This window comes from Hypomesus nipponensis, chromosome 9 (assembly GCF_054491055.1).
Source record: "Hypomesus nipponensis isolate SF chromosome 9, ASM5449105v1, whole genome shotgun sequence".
Classification (NCBI taxonomy): Eukaryota; Metazoa; Chordata; class Actinopteri; order Osmeriformes; family Osmeridae; genus Hypomesus; species Hypomesus nipponensis.
In genome coordinates, this window is record NC_140369.1 from 9,925,001 (window position 1) to 9,944,674 (window position 19,674).

The 19,674-nt window shown below is 46.0% G+C and overlaps 1 protein-coding gene across 2 annotated transcripts in view; it reads left to right on the top strand.

The window, feature by feature from the left end:
- Nucleotides 1–2,197: 2,197 nt before the first annotated feature.
- Nucleotides 2,198–19,674, top strand: part of LOC146272794 (low-density lipoprotein receptor-related protein 1-like) — a 79,360-nt gene continuing 61,883 nt past the window's right edge. For both annotated transcript variants that reach the window (XM_084705904.1, XM_084705905.1), the window contains exons 1-3: nucleotides 2,198–2,757; nucleotides 11,017–11,139; nucleotides 18,951–19,088. In XM_084705904.1, the coding sequence (XP_084562030.1) occupies nucleotides 2,661–2,757; nucleotides 11,017–11,139; nucleotides 18,951–19,088 (358 nt within the window). In that variant the 5' untranslated portion in view covers nucleotides 2,198–2,660. The remainder of the gene's footprint in view (nucleotides 2,758–11,016; nucleotides 11,140–18,950; nucleotides 19,089–19,674) is intronic.

Genomic DNA, 19,674 nt, shown 5'->3' on the forward strand with positions numbered 1-19,674 from the left:
CTGAACTTCTGTTCTCCTCATGGCTTTCTGGAAAACATCTGCAGCTGCCACTGATGACAAGAATATTCTCTTTCCAAAAATGAGTGATTGCAGTTTTTCCATGACTTGATAAGAGCTTGCTTGCACTGGCTTCACATTTGTTGACATTTGAGCAAATCATTTCTGAAAATCAAAACCAAAGTGTCAAGCATTCTGACAGATTCCTTGTAAGAGGTGAGAGATATATATTTTCTTTTTAACAAAAGGTTCTTTCAGGTTCATTGTTCTATACATGACAATGCTACAATTACCCAGGCCACTAGGAGTCAGCATTGTATTGCATTTCATGAGTGAAACAAAGTTTCATCCAACACAGTACCTCCAACTTTCAACCGCATATTATACAATCCTCCCTAGGCTAAAGTATAATCATGGTTTGATCTTCACAGATCAGCAACACCATGGGGTATCCTTTATTCCTTCAATAACACCATCTAGTGAGGCTTTGGAGAGCATTTGAACATAGAAATGATGATAAACTGAGTCAGTCAGTCAGTCAGACGTTGTCAAATAACTAGAGTGGTCAGGATATCCCTGGAAACTGTTTATTTGGGCAATTCAATAGTGTTTGTGTGTAAGAGAGGTAGAGTCAAAGATACACAAAGAGAGAAAGGAAATAATGAAATAGAAGATAGAAAGAGATAGAGAGAGATAGGGAAAAAATAATTAATATCATGTGAAAAATAAACTGCCTTGACAAAGTCCCTCCCTGTTACCATTGTGCCAAAGTTTTCTACCAGATGTTTCTAGAATAGCTGAGAGGGTTGTGAAAATGCAGTTAGGATTGGAGGTGTCCAATGAGGTGTTGGTTGGACAGCCAATCAGAAGTAAGGGCAGGAGGGTTTTTGGCAAAGAACAAATCCAAAACCTTGATTCTAGGTAGTCAGGATTATGTTTAATCTGTGTTTGAAAAACAGTTTCCCCAGGCAAATGTTCTGGGCAAACTCATGAATTATTGATGCAAAGTGTTTCCCAATGACTTGGCTTTGGCTGCTCTCACATCTTCTTATAAAACCAATTTGAGGTAGGTCCTAAAGCGCTAGGATAAGAATGTACTGTCTGTTACAAGGATTTCAAATCAATACCCAAATAGTGGCTAGAAAACAACCAATTTAGTTGGGCAGACCATTTCAACTTCCTGTGGGTGATTATTTGGTGCTGGTATCAATATTAAAATGTTTCACAGTGTCTTAATATAAAAACTAAAATAACACAGATTCAAACAAAACTGCCTTAATGTAAAGCAGCCCATCCACATGTCAGTTGGTATTCAAAAACTAAACAGATCAACTGCAGTACCTGACTGGTACAAATTCTTATCAAAACTATTTAAGTAGGCTAAGATGTAACCAAGTAAGTATGTTTTAGTGTTCTTCCCCGAACTAGTGTTTTTATGCAGTCCAGAAGGGCCTCGCTCTCCATGTTGCCCTAGGCAGTCTCAGCCCTGCAGACATTAGAAAGTGAAACACAGCTGGACTCTCTTGTTGCTCTACGGTGATTTATGCTGGCCCTCGGCTGGATTACTGAGCCCCTGCTTGGAGATGGGCAGGGGACCAGGAAGGAAAGGTCTTCTCCAAAAATGGGACTGGGAATTTTAAACATACGTCGGCTGTTCAAGAGGCTTCTGCCCTTCAAAATGAAAAGCCTTCATGACTCAGACTAATAGCTGTTCATAATTAGCCAGCGTAAATACATATATATATTTTAAAAAACGTATTACAATTCCTGATATATTGTTGCATTGTATTGACTTATATATATAAATATCAACAAAAAGGTTATTAAAATTAAAATCCCTATGATTGAGTCGATGCCGCCAAATTGTTTCAATGAAAATCGCCGACAATAATAAAAACAACCTATTTAACATAAAGGGGTGAAAAATGTCATGATTGTGAAGGGTAGAAATTAATCATAATGAAAAACAAAGCTACATTCGTCCAAATGTGTCTACCTTAAAATGAAGAAAGAAATTGTCCATGAACACAGCGAAATAGAGGTTGATTTGGCAAAGTGGAAAGCTGAAAGAAATTGGCCAATGGTTGCGAGCTGCGCTGAGAGCTCGATGGACAAAGCCTAGGCCAGCCATTGGTGATGATGACGTCACGAACATCAGTCCACGGAGTTGAGGGGTTGATGCTCGTCTTCGACTCAATCTGAATGACCACCAGCAACAGAGGTGGTGGGGCGAAGAGACCATTTTACCCCCATACTTTTTTGTTTTCTTCTTTGACTTCGAACTGTATCGACGGCTGTGAGGGCGGACAAAGAAACGGCCACCCGCATGGTTTTGGGCACACAGACCCCGTTTCTTCATCTCTGCATGTGAAGCAAGGCTAGCTAACAGATGATCAATTCCGTTTGCTAGCCTGTTATCCATGTATCAAAAGAACTCGTAGCAAACCCAAGGCTGGCCAAGCCTTGGTTTTTGCTTTGAGATAATACATCGTTTTTTTATTCTCGTAGTGTGCACAATCTCTTGCAGCTTGATTGCGCATAGCAGAAAGCGCATACAGAGGAGCATCGCCGGGGCACGGCAACATCGCAGCTTCCCCGCTTGACAGGATCTAAAAACAATTGATGAATATTATTTAGTCTTGTTTCTTATCTTACAAGATACAATGTTGCGCGCCACAGTCAACATGTTGGCAATAGGGCTGCTTTTCGTTGGATTTTTGCACAGTTCGGAGGTAATCGTTCCAGCTCGAGCCATTGACGGTAAGATGCATTCACATTCAAAGATAACCATTTTCATGTATGATAAACATATGTAAGAGTACTTCAGGAAGAAGTGTTTCTTTAGCATCACGTTTCTAGATGCCTTGCTGCATTTTGGTTATATGCTACTGTTGTAGGCTTGTGTCACAAGTCAATCAAGAGATGTGACTACTCAATATATCAGTACATGCACACTAGGTGTGATGTAGAGTAGGCTAGTCCACCAATTAGACGTTAGTTTCGTTGACATTTTGTTGTTGATGTTATGATAATGTAATCGACAATGTTGCATATCTGGTCGGTCATTTGATATTGTTTTTGGCGAACCTCACTGTATCTAACGTTGTTACGTTCGCACGAAGTGCTCAAATGTAGCGGTAGGCCTGTACAGCACAGAAATGTTTAATGACAGTAAACATAGCCATTACATTATCAGCCGATGATAAGCACTGACTATCAAACACTCTTGCACCTCATGTAATCCCCTCGTAACCCTGAATGACTTGAATCTATTGTACAGTACAATTTGACATGAATAGATTGGCCTAGTTGATTAGTTCAGAATACGTCTGATTGTCAATTAGCGTGTTGTGCTCTTTAAATAAGTAAATTGATTACGTAAGTAGTAGGTATAATAATGTATATTTACAAGCATTTCAACCCTCGAGTTTCTACGCCAACTTTACTCGCACCTCGAATTCCGCCACCTTTACTGGACTCCAACAAAAATCTCCAACATCAAATTCAGTCCCAGGGCAGAACTTCTGGAAATAATTATCCTACCCATGCATGCGCGCCTACTTTGTTTTGTAATAATGGGGAAGGGCGTTTTCGAAGAGGTGTCAGATAATACCAGCTAATACTTTGAAAGTATAAGCCTTCGAAAAGTATCCGTCTTCAAATGCCACATTTATGGGCTGTTGCCATGACTTTTATTTTACTGATTATTATCTTCTATAATTTATAACCTCTACTGAACCTTCTCTTGGAAATATATGTGCATTTAGTGGGTTTTAGAAGTTCTTTAGAGAGCACAGTAGTCCAACATTCTATGTCTAAATGACCCCTTTATACAGATTTGCATCATGGCTGTCCAATGCTTGTCATTGTATGGTAGCCAGGACAAAGGACTTTGGACACCATCAGACCAAGAGTTTAATTGGACCTTGTGCTCAAAAGGAAATCTCCACTAACTGTCTGAAATTGCTCATTGAGGGTCATTAATTGGAGAATGGAAGAAAAGGCCCTCATGAAAAAATTAACTGTCATTCCATGCTATGTAAGCAATGTCAATGCAACAAGAGAACAATTACTTCTATCATCAGAGGGAAGGACTTCTGTCAGTTGCCCAGGGAGACATGAACTGTAAAACTGCTACCTTTCAAAAATACAAAAAATTGAACTTTTAGTCTGAAGTTTTTGTTTTATGAAATAAACAAACATAAGCCTCACTGGCACTGTAGATATGATACATTTAAGAGATATTCTTATGGTTGACTTCCCCAAAATAGCCTAAATGTGTTTGCTTAGATGAGTTGGGGAACCGCAGAGCCCACTACAGGGAGCTTGAGGAAACCAGCTCTCAAACATCATGGTGCACGTGACAACTAGTCCTTTAGATATCCCTTACCTTAGCGAGAAACATCTGGATGAAGGAAGGTCATGGATGTAATGGTATGTGGTGTCTTGTGTTACTGGGTAGGGGAAAAAGACAGTTGCTCCCCACCTCTCTCCAGATGGAAGCCTCAGATCTTTTGTGCTTAAACACCAGCAGATAGGAAGGATTTACTAAAGGCGGGTGAGGGAAAAGGTTGAGTGTTGTTACACAAGCAAGATGAGAACTGCCGTGAGGAGACAAACGTGCAGTACTCTCACTGTCTGGCGTTTCTCTGATGTTCTCCCAAAGGCTGTAGTCATATGCAGCCTAGTGCAGTCAACCATCAGTTTACATGCTCCACCACTCCATCTACAGCTGCACATTACTTCAATCATACTGAAACACGTTCAGAGAGTTGGCTCCAGAGAACAACAATATGGAACTAAATGGCAAACTTGACTAAATTGGCCACAGCAATTAGGAGATTGGGGAAATGTACACATTGCACCATACTGAATGAAATCTGTCTCCATTTTCAATGTCAGTGTGACACAATTGGAATTAAAGAAGGTTCCAGGCTGTTCTGGAAAATCACCCCCACAGTCAGCCATCATGCTTGGTGCTCTGTAAACTGTATTCCCAGGCAGGTCCTCTTATTGGCTGGCCAGCTGACAGAATTGAGTAAGAACTAGACGTTTGTCCCAAGACGCTGCTAAGTCTTGGATAGTGGTGATGGAAACGCTTACATCAGATGACCATAGCTCTGACATGAGTCATTTAACACACTGGAAGAGAAAAGGCCAAGTAAAAGGGTAGAAGGCAGACCAATGAATTAAGATGGAGGAAGAAGAAGTTGGGAAAGGGACAAACCCATTGATTTACTTTTGCCCCAAAAGTGTAGACAGAGACAGTTTACCTAAATGGACTCCTGGCAAACCTCATTTCACTGTTGGTAAACTTTCCGTAATTGCTTCCTCACCATAAGTGTAGGGTATCAACCACTGGTGAGGACAGTTTTAGCTTGTGAGGTTTTCATCACATGTCGTTGTCATCCAAGAACCAAGAAGGCCATTTCTGTTATCTGTGCCCTACACTTAAGCTTTCAGTTTAGCTTCACTTTCACAGCCTAAATGTATTAGGATGTGCATTGTCCAAACACATTTCCTCACCGGTTGTCCATTTCAGACCACCCTTTTGACAGTCATGTCATTGTTACCTGTGTTGGTCTCAAACAGGACTGATGTTATTACAGGAACCAAGCTGATTTAATGGAGAAGTTTTAATCTGATTTTGAATAGAAAATGAAGCGCTTGGCCGGGATGATGGCGGGACTCTTGGTGGGTGACAGTGGGTGACAGTCTCAAACTGGCAGGACTGTCTTTGTAGGTGATGAATGACAGTGTCAAACTGCTCATAGAGCTCACTTGACACTGAGACCCAGATAGGTGGCATAACCCCTGCAAAGGGGCGATGGGTACTGTGTTGTTCCGTTACTGACTGACCCCTTCCTCCTCCCTAGAACTGTAACCCTGTCTGACCAGCCGGTTGACCCCTAGCCTCTTACCCTCTGATAGTGTGGTGTGATGGGCCAGATCCTGAATTCTCTTTGGCTCAATGTCTGGCCAGGAATGACTTGTGGGCTCACCATTGCATATGTAAGATACAAATCTGGGACAGACAGGATGTGTTAAAACCCATCGCCGGTGTTCAATACATGGTTCCAGTACATCTTTCCTGGTAAGGGAAGACTGGCGTTTATATTGATCAGTATGATGGTCAACTTACCTGACTGACTTTAGTACCTGATGTAACCAACTGTCACAGGTGGTGTTGTGGTTTGTGAGGCTCGTACTGCCTCTACACCTGACAGACCAAGGATGCAGGTAGATGGAGAAGGGTGTTGTTTATGAACCTTGGTGATGTAACGGCAATGAAAGTTTGAGCAATTTTCACACGTATTCACACACAACCTTTCAACCGTAGTGTTTCGACATTTACTCGCTGTTCATTAATGTGACATTCTCAAACAAGTCTGTGTGTGGAAAATGAAAATAGCAGATGAGCCCCACCACAAGCCTTGCATAGGCTTGATGGTCTATCATCTCAATGCCAGCAACTTTAAATTTCTGTGATTTTTTGTTGAGGTTGAGTTTGCCTTGTGCAACAGGTGCATGACGACAGCCGATACAATTGCATGGACCACAGATATGGCAATTGAGGTGGTCTAGGTTCAGGCACATCATCCCAGATCATCTCCTCATCCTTTCACTTCTCCACGGCTGAGGCCTGTGGGTAGCCCTCTCTGTCTGTGGGAAGGTGGGGCTAGCTGAGGGGTTGTGGTGAACCACGGTCTGTCTCAGGAGCTTGTGCGTCACACAGTCTGCTAGCTTGTGCCGGTCTCGTGAGAAGGCACTAAAGGATTTTGCCTAATCTCCTCGAAAATGTTTCCCTCAGCAGTAGTCTAAGTAGCTTTAACTGTCACTCCACTACTTGCAGGGACGTATTGTGCTCTTGTCCTGTGGCACAGGGTTGACCCTGTATCTTAGTGAAATTCAACGGTTTCCCTCATGGTAAGGTAACTGAGCTGGCACAATGGGAAACATGCCCCTATATGGGTTTTCCCCTCTCTGCTGCAGTTGAGTTAATCCTTATGTTAAAGTGGAGGAGGTTTGGTCTCCATCCACTGGGCTCAAACATTCAGAACAGAACACACAACGTCATGGTCGATTACTGCCCTGGGGTTCATATGCTGTATAAACCCAGTCAGACATCCAAGCAGCACTTTAATAAGATCACATTTGACTTCTCTCGTTCTTCTAAATGGCTTTCTGCCTCTCCATACCACAAAGCCGTTTGTGGATTGATGGTGTCTGCTCACATTTGACCTGTAAAATCCAGAGGGGGGAGTCAGAGGGGGGAGTCAGAGGGAGGAGTCAGAGGGAGGAGTCAGAGGGAGGAGTCAGAGGGAGGAGTCAGAGGGAGGAGTCAGAGGGAGTGATGTGCTTCCCTCCTGGGGAGCTCCATTTGACTTGGCTGCCCTCCCCAGACATGAGCACATTCCTGCTGTTCATTCTGCACTTCTCAGGAGGCTCACGCACTCGCACTATTGCGTATACATTCAAACACCTATACACACGCTTGCGCACACCCACACACAGCAGTATCTCCTCTGACATGATGGGGATGAAGGGCTCTGTCATTTACAGGGATATCTAGAGGACGGATCATAAAAAATATCCCAACTTAAAAGAACTTGACAAGAGAAACGACTCCCAATCTTAAAGATCAGAAACCCTAGTGTTTTCATGAAACATTTACCACAGGCACAGAATCAGTGTGAATTTTGTTTTAGTCTTTGTTATTGTTTGTTTACTGGTGTCGGTTTGAGTTTGCTCTGCTTTTAGCAGTCCCTCAAACCTCTGCCTGAGCACTTATTTTAGAGACGCAGCTGGGGCCTGGAGACTTTTTTCAGTTTTGTAACGTGACAAACTTTTTATGCTGCCCTCTTTTCACTGTCCATAAAAAAAAACGTGGCTCGTGTGTGGTTGGTTAAAGGGAGGGAGGGAGGGAGGGAGGGAAGGAGAGAGGGAAAGAGGGAGAGAGGGAGGGAGGGAGGGAGGGAGGGAGGGAGGGAGGGAGGGAGGAGGGGGGGGACCCACTGTTTTTATTGAACTCCTTCCTAGGCCTTCAGCCCCTCTTCTCTTGGCCCTCAGATGCACAGAGGAGCCTCCTCAGGTCAACACTGAGGTCAACTGAGAGGACTTCTAAGACAAGACAGGGGGGTTGAAAACATTCTGCACCCCCCCTCCCATCCTTGTCTTGTCCTCCCTCCTTTTGTTCCTCTGCCTCAGTCTTTGTTGTAGCTGTTTGCTTTCTCGTTACTAGTGACATTTGGAAAAACAGAATTAAGAATTCAGTGGTCAGTGTTCAGAGAACTAAACTGTAGCAGTAGCCAAGTTGAAAGGTTCTAATGGTTAACTGTCTTTTCAAGCAGCATGCACCTGGTGTCTTTGTGTTTGTCTGCACTCTTAATGCAATGATCCCAAGCAGGCAACAATAGCTCCTAGCCAAGAGAAGATTGAGTCTTCAGATTAGAAGGGATCTGAACCATACTGTTGTCTCACCATCTCAGGAGGTTTATCCAGGCAGCATTGCATGTCCTTTGAGAAAGCAGCTGTCCATGTGTTGTGGCCTGTACAGACAGGCTACAGAGAGCACACACGTCCACACGTAACCAACAGAACAACCCCAGTCCCACCTGCATCCACAGCCTCCTGTCTGATTACATGCTGGGGCTTAAGAGGTGAGACTACTGTAGACTATGGAAGTTAACCACCAGGTAATCACAGCTCATGTCATATACCTCCACCTACCACACTGGTACAGACATGACCAACCATCTGTGAGTCTGAGTCTGGATGGTGTACCATCATACCTGCGTGGTCAGTCCAATCAAGCGCTTGGTCCATGTCAAGCTCTGAATACCAGGAATGAGGGTGAGGTTTACAGCAGACGTTGAACCTTTATTACTTAGAGCCCTAGAGGAGATGAGCTCTTCAGATACTGGGTTGGCATTAATGAACACATTCCACACATCTTTACAATCAAAGACTGTTTAATTGTTGTTATTGCGTGGTTTCCCCAGAGGGGGGAGGGGGGAGGGGGGGGGCATGTGTTGTAATCCAGTCCAAATGGCGTTGACCCAGGAGCGTTTTTAAGCACCTCCACTTGGGTAAACAAGTCGAAGCAGCAGGCGGCTTATTGATAGCATGTGTGACATTCCCCTGTCTCATCACACTTCCCCCCTTCACCACCTTCTCCTACCCCCTCTTCCTAGCCCTCTTACCCTCCTTGTCCCAAGCTGGCCTGGGAATGGTGGATGGGTTCTCTAGTTGTAGATATCTATCTGTCATACACTCCTGTCTTCTTTCTCTAGTTGTAGATATCTATCTGTCATACACTCCTGTCTTCTTTCTTTGCCTCTTGTGTGCCAACTCAACCAGATGACAAATGACCATTTGTGATATATTTTTGGGGGTTCCAAGGGTCCCTAGCAATAAGTGTGGTTCTTCCAGTCAAATGCCCCTTGTCTGTCCTGGTACACTGTACTTGTAATAACCTCCTGACCCACTTCCTGTCCCCCCGGGGGCTTCCTGTCAGGCTGCTTGTTGGGTTGTGTCTGAGGCTGTGTGTGAAGAGGTTCACTCACCCAGCCTGTACTGGGAGAGGGGTGAGAGGGGTGAGAGGGGTGAGAGGGGTGAGAGGGGTGAGAGGGGCGAAAGGGGCGAGAGGGGCGAGAGGGGCGAGAGGGGCGAGAGGGGCGAGAGGGGCGAGAGGGGCGAGAGGGGCGAGAGGGGCGAGAGGGGCGAGAGGTGCGTGGCTGTCAGACCAGAACCAGCACACAAGAACATGAGGAGGAAAACAGCCCTGTGTCTGACAGCAAGTGTCAGTGGTGGCTTTATCTTAACCAAACGACAGGAGCACGAAACAAAGGGCTCTTTTAGAGGAGATGCTACAATGGAGATGAATGTTTAAGGGTATCACAACTTCTAGGGGATAGAGGGAGGTCAAGAATGACACTGGTAAGAAGAGAGAGGGAGAAGTATTTGCATGTACTTGGGCATTGTGCCCATCGGATCCACTACTGGCATCAATAAACAAAAGATCTGAGATGTGGGCATGCATGTGTGTAGCATTGCGTGCCCTGACTGTGTGCATGCCTATTTTTGAGTGTTCATGTATGGTACAGTACTGCTGCTTGGAAGGGAATGCATTCCGTGGGCAAGGTTCTTGCCATATGCTGTGTCATTGCTGTAGTATTCTCTCTGTGTCCGGGAATTTTGTCTCTCAATTAGTATAATGTTTTCCATGAAAAGTGGATCCATGTGTGAAAAGATTTAGAAATGTCTCTTTTTGAGAAACACAAGAAATCTTGCCAGTGAAGTTAACAATCCAACATGTTGTGCTTCTCGTGTCATGATGTTGTGAACGAGAGCTGAATCTATTGATGAAAACCAGCTGCGAGTAATGGGACATTGTTCATGTTTCTCCATAACCACCGATGCTGGAAAATTCCTGTGAATTTAAAGGGAAAACAAAAGTCCTCAAGGTCTCCTCAAAAGTATTCGGGTTTCCTATTTTTCCTGACTGGATTTTAGGTCAGCATTCCTAATGCTTCCTTTACGAGCACCCAAGTCTCCCGGGCCCAGCAAGCAGCATGTTAAACCTGCACACCCTCAACCCTCTGTTATACACTGGGAGGTGTGTTAGGATTTAAGGTGATGTGCCTTGGAATACATTCCCCCTTTTTGGTTTAGGATAGGGACTCGTGGGGGTGGTGTGTGGCTTGTGTTTGGGGGGGAGGAGGAGGAAGAGGAAGAGGGGGAGGGGGAGGGGGAGGGGGAGGGGGAGGGGGGGGGTGCATACAGAACAAGATGTCCTTTGATTGCTGGAAGACGTGTTGCATCACTGCTGCCGGTCTGGGAACACTGACCTGAATAGTTGGGGGGAACAGGCCTAGATGCAAAAGCTCATTAGGTGTGTGTGTGTGTGTGTGGGCTGGTGATGGGACTTGAAAAACATGTCTTTATCATATTTCTCAGCGATGTCTGTCCCTGTATTGGAAACCGAATGTTGATGTCTTCCTGTTTCCTGGTTTTCAGCCCCGAAGACCTGCAGCCCCAAGCAGTTTGTGTGCAAGGACCAGGTGACCTGCATCTCCAAGGGCTGGCGTTGTGACGGGGAGAAGGACTGTCCGGATGGCTCGGATGAGGAGCCTGATGTCTGTAAGTCCAACACGCTGAATGTGTGTGTGTGTGTGTGTTGTCAATCCTCACTCTGTGTGTTGGCCCTCCTATACCCTGATTACTGTAATCTGGCCCTGGTTGGCTGGCTGGCTGGCATGATGAACTCTGGCTGACATTGAACCAACCTACCGAGCAGATGATCTTCAGGGACAGAGGACATCATCTCCACTTTGGAGCCGGCTCCATCATATTGTTTATTCAAATCTGTAGAGGTACACTGTATTCCATTTAGAGAGTTCTTTAGCATGTCAAGTCTATTCCATACTGCTAATCCAGCAATGTCTGTTAAATCATTCATACTCGTAATGCTTTTGTGTACATTTGTATTAAGTTGGTAATGGCTGTACATAAGTGAATGACTCAAAGTCTGTTCTTCAATCAGCTGGACTTGTTTATGGTTGTTTATGTATCCCCTGATAGCTGTTAGGCGGGGTTACACCACATCTATCCTTGTGGACAGCTCCTTTGGCTTGTGTGAATAAATGGATGACTGTGGGCCAATTTCACACTTATCATTAATATGATCGCTACGGGATAGGACATAGTATAAATATAGGAGTAACCATTGGTCAGCATTCTGAAATGGATGTGTCATTACACTAAACACATGTTAACCCTGTCTGGGTTCAGGAAACAGTGCTGTCCTTCATGAGCCTGGCTCGAGCTCACATGAGCCATCAAGCTGCTCAGTCAGGCTCAATTAGGAGATTTGCAAAGTTTGTCTTTCTCTAAAAGATGTTTTTTTTCTTTTTACATTCACAGCCACAGAGGTGGCAGTCAGGAGACAAACCCAGAGAAAAAGGGGGGAGGGGACAGGGTGTTATAAAAAGACTGCCGTCAATTTTCCCTGACTCAGTGTCTTCATTAGAGATCAGACGCTGGTGGAAGGAATCTCCCCAGGGTGAGAATCAAAGCAGGGCTGTCAGGTCGGTCAGCTACTTGCTCCAAAACGCCTGCAGTTTCCAAGAGGAACCAATGCCAGGAATGGATGGAGGCATAGAGAGAGAGAGAGACAGAAAAAGAACGAGAGGGGAGAATACATCGGTGGAAAGAGGAGAAAATGAGCTAGTGAGAAAGAAAAGTTGAGTTGGTCTAGACGAGGGAGGGAGCAAATCAGTCTGAAAGTCATCAGAGAGTCGCATATAGCCATGAAGGAACAACTGTCATGTTTCCCAACCTAATGTACCTACCTAGTGGGCCACCACTGGGATCAAAGAAGAAGAAGTACCTTCATTTCCTGTCTCTGTCTGGCCAAAGCAGCAGATGAGGAAGCCTACGACTCCAGCTCTTCTTAAACAGGACGAGCAGGACCCACCGTGGGTCCGAGGCATTGGGGAAGGGCCAGTAGCTGGGGTTCACGAGTTGAGAAGCAGAAAGTAGTGACATGGCAGGAGAACCAGGAAATGAAGTGGTGTATCTAACATAGTATCACGCTGTCGACCAGTCCTGGTGGACTGCTCGAATGTTGGCAGGCTCAGTAACACTGAGGGAGGTGTCTCATCATGGGCCGTGGTGGTGAGGGGCTGCAGATGCTCTTGGACCCATGAAAGATCCATGATTGGGGCTTGTTTATGTGTTGATTCATGTTGAGGGGTTTTCAGTGTCTTTTGTTGGGGTGTGACTTGGTAGCCCTGGCCTGTGAAGCCAGCCACTGTACAGTGCAGCTGCTTTGGCCCTCCTGTGAACACCCCCTACAATGGGCATGTTTGTGTCAAGCCTGCTGGTTGGGTGGCTTACACACGCAGAGAAGGAAGAGAGGAATACAGACACAAAAACAAATTATAGTGTTTTGCTCCACAATATGTAGACAGCTCATATATGAGATGATCACCATACTTTCAAACACATAGACACATCTTGAAAAGAATGAGAATGAACAAAATGTGCGTCTCAGTCTGACTGCCCCGTAAAAGTGGAAGGACAGGACCATGTGGAACCCTACAGTAACGCCCCCAGACATGGCCTTTAACAAGGCCGCTCTGCAGACATCTCCCAACCCAAGGTACAATTAGCCCTTTAGGAGGTGAAAACTCTTTATGACATGTCTGAGAGCCTGTTTGGACACGAAGCAGCTGTAGTCTTTTATCATGAGGACATGGAGCTCCAGACTTGGCTACTGTCCCTTCTGTTTTCAGACAAAGCTACAAGACGTGCCATAGTACAAGAAAGAAATGATGTTTATAATGGAGGGTTGGTCTGCTGTTAGGCTGCTCTGCGTTGGCGAGTCACGTGTGACTGGAGCCGGTGGCTTTAAGCTTGCCCCTCTCTCCCAGAGGTGTGGCCACTCGCAGAGTAGCCAGTAATACAATCCAGATAGTCATCAACATGTCAGCAGCGCCCAGCAGCACTCGACATGAAAGAGGCGATGGCGGCACAGCGCCTTGTCCCTACAAGAGCCAGCTGCAGGTATGAGGCCGGGGGGGGGGGCTGACTCTGCTTGGAAGCCTCTGTTGTGGATGCTCAGATCTGGGGGGTGAAGTGTCTTCAGCAGTAAGCAGACAGTGCTCGGGTCATTAGTGGATACTCAGTTTCCACACGACCTTGGAAGATGTCCAAGGTCTCAAAAATAATTCACATTGGTTGTACATTTTTTTTGGTCTTTAAAAAAAAACAGACTCAGTGTTTGAGATGAAGTGGTATGACACACTCACACGCACCCGCAAAAACTAACATGTATAGATCCAAAGTTTCCAATATGTGACCAGTGGAACTTTCATTTTGGGGTGACGGCAGTTTAGATGCGAGCGATGGGGCCTGGGAGAGGCCACCCCCCCTACCCTCACTCCCCCCCTTCCCCTCAACCCCCCCCCCCCTACCCTCACTCCCCCCTACCCTCACCCCCCCCCTACCCTCACCCCCCCCCCGCCCTCACCCCCCCCCCGCCCTCACCCCCCCCCACCCTCAACCCCCCCCCCCATTCCCCCCCGTGGAAGGACCATAGAGACCAAGAGCCTTTGTTCAGCTGAGAAAAGCGTGTCAGGGGCTTAGACTTTGAAATGGCTATTATGTAATCTCAGCAGGGCAGTTGGGGAAGAGGGGGGGAGGGGGGAGGGGGGGAGGGAGCGGGAGAGAGAGAAACACAAACAATCTCTCTTTCTCTTTCTACCCCTCCCCTCGTCTCTCCACCTCCCCTCCACCTATTCGAACACGCTGACTAAGCCACCTAGTGTTTGATAAGGAGGTGGTAGTACAAACAGCTGTATCCGGTGATGAGCGCCATCCATTATTCAACAGACAGATTGGCTCCCTCTGTAGGCGTCTAACTGCTCTCGTCTCAGGATTTGGCTTTTCTTTCTTCTCTCTCCTTCATACCTTCTTCTCCTCCCTCCTCCTCAAGGCTTTCTTGTCTCTCTTATTAGCATATCTGTGTCTTGTGTGGGATAATTAGTCTTCTCTTTTTGTATCAGATAGCGAAATACTGTGTAATCCAATGAACATGGATCTGAGCAGTTCCCTCTCTGTATTTGACTTATGAAAGAAAGAGCTGTTGTTTTTCTCTCATCCGTACTAAGAAGTTGCTTCCAGTTAGTGGGTCACCTCAGGCCACATCATTCTTGTAGCAATTTCTTTTTTTCCATTAAATGTTATGCAATGTTATGTTATCTATGCAATTGCCTCGTTTTTAAAATAATCTTCTTTCTATTGTAGAGACATGAAAGGGAAAGAGAAGATGGCTATAAACCTAAAGTCGATATTTTTCTGGAACAAAAAAGTACGGAAAGTGTCTTTTTGGTTGAGTGCAGATTATCTGTATTGCGAGTGGGTGCAATAATTTACACAATGCAAATGGTCTTCATCTCTTAACACGTTCAGGTGAGGGGTTTGCCTTATAGTAGTAGTGGTTTGGTTTGATTATCAGCCATGTCTGTTGTTCGGGTGCCCTGACCAGTGTGTTATGTGCATTTGCCACACCTCTGAAAATGACATAAGTGCCCTTAGATTGGCTGCTTCACAGCTTTGCAGGAGGTTTAGTAGGCAAGGTGGAGGCTATGAGGTGCTGCTGGGCTGCTGGGTCGGGGTTTGTCCTCAGGCCAAGAAAGTGTCATCCCCCCTCCTCCCCCCCCCCCCACCCTGACGCCCCAGCTCCTCCGGCTGGGGGGGTCGCAGGAAGAGCTGGCCTGACAGGAGATGCTCATTAGTGGTTGGAGCCCCTGCCTGCTGCCACCTCCTCATTAGCGGCCCTTGGCAGGCCAACTTATCGTATTTATTTTTGCTCTTTTAGATTTATCCAGTTGCATATTGAAACAGGCTAGTTTATGGGGACAATTGCCCTCAGAAATTGGGCTCAGTGATTCTTTGTACAAGCCCAGACAATTTCTTATTTGGTAAGTTTTCTCATATGTTGGACGTGTTGATTATGTGAAAGTTGCTACCCACAGAATGATGTAGTTATTAGGTAACATAGGAAGTTATGAAGGAGGGTGCAATTTCTCGTTTCAAGTTCCTGTGATAATATAAAGTATTTGTCATAGCGAAGACACTAGGTTACAAGGAGGTGTCTGCCATGGTCTCAGTGTATGCTTGTAGATAGACATGGTCTGCTTCTTGCTTGCTACAGTAGACCAGGTGAAAGTCTATTTCTTCTTCCTCTCAAATCAACATTTGTTGTTTGTTTGTTTGTTTATGTTTGGTTGAATAACAACTGTGTTGTAAAGTACATGGACAATGGAAAATTCTGCAGTGAATGGAAAATCCCCAGCAGCCTAACAAGCTTTGGGCTTAGTGTCAATCAGAGCCAGACCCAGGCCACCCCTCCAAGCCCAGTCCCCAATGCTGCCCCACTCTGGCACAGCTACAGTGCTGGAGACCACTCAACACTGAAGTTCTGAAGTCTCTAGAAGGTTCCTTCACTGTCACCCTGCTCCTGCTGGCTTCCATCGTGTTCTACATGTGGTAGTGCTTGACACCGACATCACCGAAAGCGTGAGGAGGATGAGGAACACTTCAGAGACTGTACAGGCCGATGTGTGTGACCCAAACAATGGCCTTACTTCTCTGGTCACCTCATAACCCCTACACACATATACACACATATACACACACATATACACACACACAAACCCCACCACCTCTCCTTTCACTGAAATGCTTCATGTGATCAGAGGCTTAAGGACTCGAGAAGCACTCGTGCAAGCTGTCTGAAATCCACCACAGTCCGCAGTCTTGTTTTGGTGTACGCTTAAAGAAGAAATGCATTCCTGAGTAGAAAGTCACTGGAAAAAGCCATCACTGCTTATCTAAAGAAAGACTCGAGCAATCCTAGTCTTGCTCGAAGAATAGTTTTGTAGGTATTGCCTCCTCATATTTATTGCTTTGCTGGGAAAAATTGTATATTGAAACATTTCTTCTGAGTTGGCCACCTGGTTATGTAACATTCCCAACTAGGAAGGACTGAAATTATTAGCTGGGGCAAATGCTTGTGACAACTCTGTGTGTGTGTGTGTGTGTGTGTGTGTGTGTGTGTGTGTGTGAAGGATGTACTGTACAGGCAGAGGGGAGCGTCTGCTTGTGTATGGAGGTGCTTGGTGATTGGACACAGGTGGTCCAGCCAGGGAGCCAGACAGACCTGTGGACGTGGTGTTGGCAGCCACCCTGCTGTCTGCCAGGGACATGGATGGCTGTTCCTTACAGGGACTTACCACACACCATGGACAGTATGGTGCTCTCGGGTGAACTATGCCCACGTCTAGTAGCTTTGAGACTCACTTTTCCTTGTTTGATACCATCACAGTGTCAGCAGTGAGGATATGGAATCCAGAAGGCCTTGACACCCTGCTCCCTCCTTCACTCCCTGGTGTAGCAGCAGAACGGTGCAGGGAGATCCAGTCCAGGAAACAAATAGACATTAGAACACCCCTGTAGCATGTGTAGAGCACTGACAAGTCAAAAGGTGAAGGAGGAATCTTTGTGTTGGATCGAATTCCCTGTAAAGGTCTTGGGTAATATCGGTGTTGCTGTGTCTCCTTGTCTTTTCTTCTCCCTAAATGGGTCAGCAGATGTTGGGAGAGGGAGCGTGGCTGAGTCGGCCCAGACATGGAGGTATGGAAGGAGAGGGAAAGGGATGACGGACAGATTGCCAAGACTAACAGTTTGGTTTTCAGTGTGGGCAGAGAACGTTAACTGCGACCAGAGGAGAAGAGTCTTTTCCTGGACCTCTACTGGATCTTGTTTACATTCGTATTATTTTGAAAATGTGTTTTCTCAGCAGGACTCGTCTCACGCATGAATGTGTTAGCTACTAATGATAGCTTGCTACTTTTGGATGCTACGTTTAAGACACAGAAGACTGGTATTAAGGCATTGTGAAGGCTCCTGTTGATGCTAATTAGCACAGAGTATGTGATTGCATCACTTACAGTTTTAGAAAACAGGCCAAGTAGCAGCTAGACCAATGACCTGTAATTATCCACACAGTTCCCTTCTATTCCGCAGTCACACTCTGTTTGTTCTGGATTGGCGAGCTCCTCGCCAGTACCGTGTTCTGACGGCGTGTCTCAGACGAGGCACGTCTCAGTGTGTCGCGTCGGCGCTCTGAGTCAAAGGGACGGACAGAAGGACGGACAGCCTGAAGCCAGCTGTCTGGGATGACTCAGACAAAAACACATGATGCCACAAGAGAACCCAAGAGCGTTTGGCTGTTTGAGTTCAGAGTACACTCTGTCCATGATGGCCTCTTGTACAGTACATCCCCTCCTACTCAAGTCAGGATTTCCTACAGATCACATAGTTACTGCTGTGAAATCTCAGGCAACAGTTGTCCGAGCCGCAACAAGAGTACAACCACTACTGGCTAGTTTGCTGATGTTAGTGTCAGCATGGTGGACTTTTTGACCCTGGGGGCGGCCTATTCAGTTGCTGTACAAATGTGTAAGAAAACCATGAACTCTTGGGACAGTAATTGCACAACAGTGAAATCGGATTTGATCCTCTATTAAACCTTAACAAATAGACCTGGGCAGCTGGAAGGCTGTGGGAGATTTGCAACGTGATGCTTTGGGCACCAGACAGACTGGAGGGTTGGCAGGACTTGGTTAAAGGCTGGTCCTTGTAATACAATTTGCTGACTCACTTCACTGAGTCCCTCTTGTGGGCAAAGCCCAGGGCAGTGCCAATCCTGACCAGGTGTGATGCCCAAAGCACCGTCATAGTAATTGGATATGGAGAGCCCAATCTCATGGCGTGCAGTGATGTGATTGTAAACAGATGGGTGTTGAATGAAGCTGTGGTAGTGCAGTGCCCTGGGCAGGGTGGAGCTTCCCCACCTTCACACCTGATCTCTCTTCCACATCTCCTCGTCATTGGCTCAGCATCAGTGTCCACCAGGGGCTGAGCGGAGTGCTGGTTTGGTCTCTGGTCTGTCTGTGTGTGTGTGTGTGTGTCTCTGTGTGTGTGTGTGTATGTGTGTGTGTGATGAAAGGTAGTCATCTGGGCTGTAACTAAGGTCATGGTGGGATTGTATGTTCTCCTGGTATGTTCTCCTTATATCTCCTTCCTAAACAGCGGTTCAGTTTTAATTCCGCAATATGTTCTATTGTGGCCTGTGGTTCTTCTTCAAGTCGCTGCATACAGCAGGTCTGTAAATAGACTCCAGACTAGGGGAAAGGGAACACGAGAAGAACACGGAAGTTGAGATGGTAGATGACATCCATTATTGTGAAATCATTTCTTGTGAAAGAGACTTGAGGGGAGGGCAGGAGAGAGCGCCCCAGTGTTATTCATATCATCTTTTTATTTGACCCATCTGTGCAGTCGTCATGTTGTTGACAATGGTTTGTTTTTGTGTGTTCCAGGTCCACACAGTCGTGTGTCGCGCTGCCCCCCTAATGAGTTTAGGTGTGGGGGGACGGAGGTGTGTATCCACATGAGCAAGCTGTGCAACGGAGTCCCTGACTGCATCGATGGCTGGGATGAGGGGCCTCACTGCAGAGGTAGGCCCCGCCCACAACACCAACCACACAACACTCCGGCATGCTCACTTCAATGGCACAGGAGCCAAAAACGACCTAATATGTTATTCTGATACCGCACAGTTAGTCCGTGTCCCTCGTGCAGTATATGTGTTATTCTGTAAATACGCATTTGTGTGTGTGTGAAGTGAGTCAAGAGTGGGAGTCTGTGGGAGAATCATCTTTCTGCCTCTTTGTCCTTCCTGTTCTCCACGGTGCTAACTGCAGTTCTGTGTAGGATGGATGTCCATGCTCTTCTTCTCCAGAACAGCTATGACCGTAGCACATAGCTTCAGACATGGCCCCACACTCGAGTCTATGCACCTTTATCTTTATAGAAGGAAGGACATTTCTTTTTTCTTTTTCAACTTTCTTCCTTTTTTGTGTGGTGTCATGTCTGGGGACACATGGATCAGAGTGGACGTTGAAACTGGCGTGTGCTTGAGTCATGCTTATCAAACCTGGATTAGCTGTTTATGGATTAGCTGTGCCAACGGGCCACATTCGAGTTCTTAACCAGGAACACGTTGTGATGTGGTTGAGTAGAGGAAGAAAAAGGACAACATGG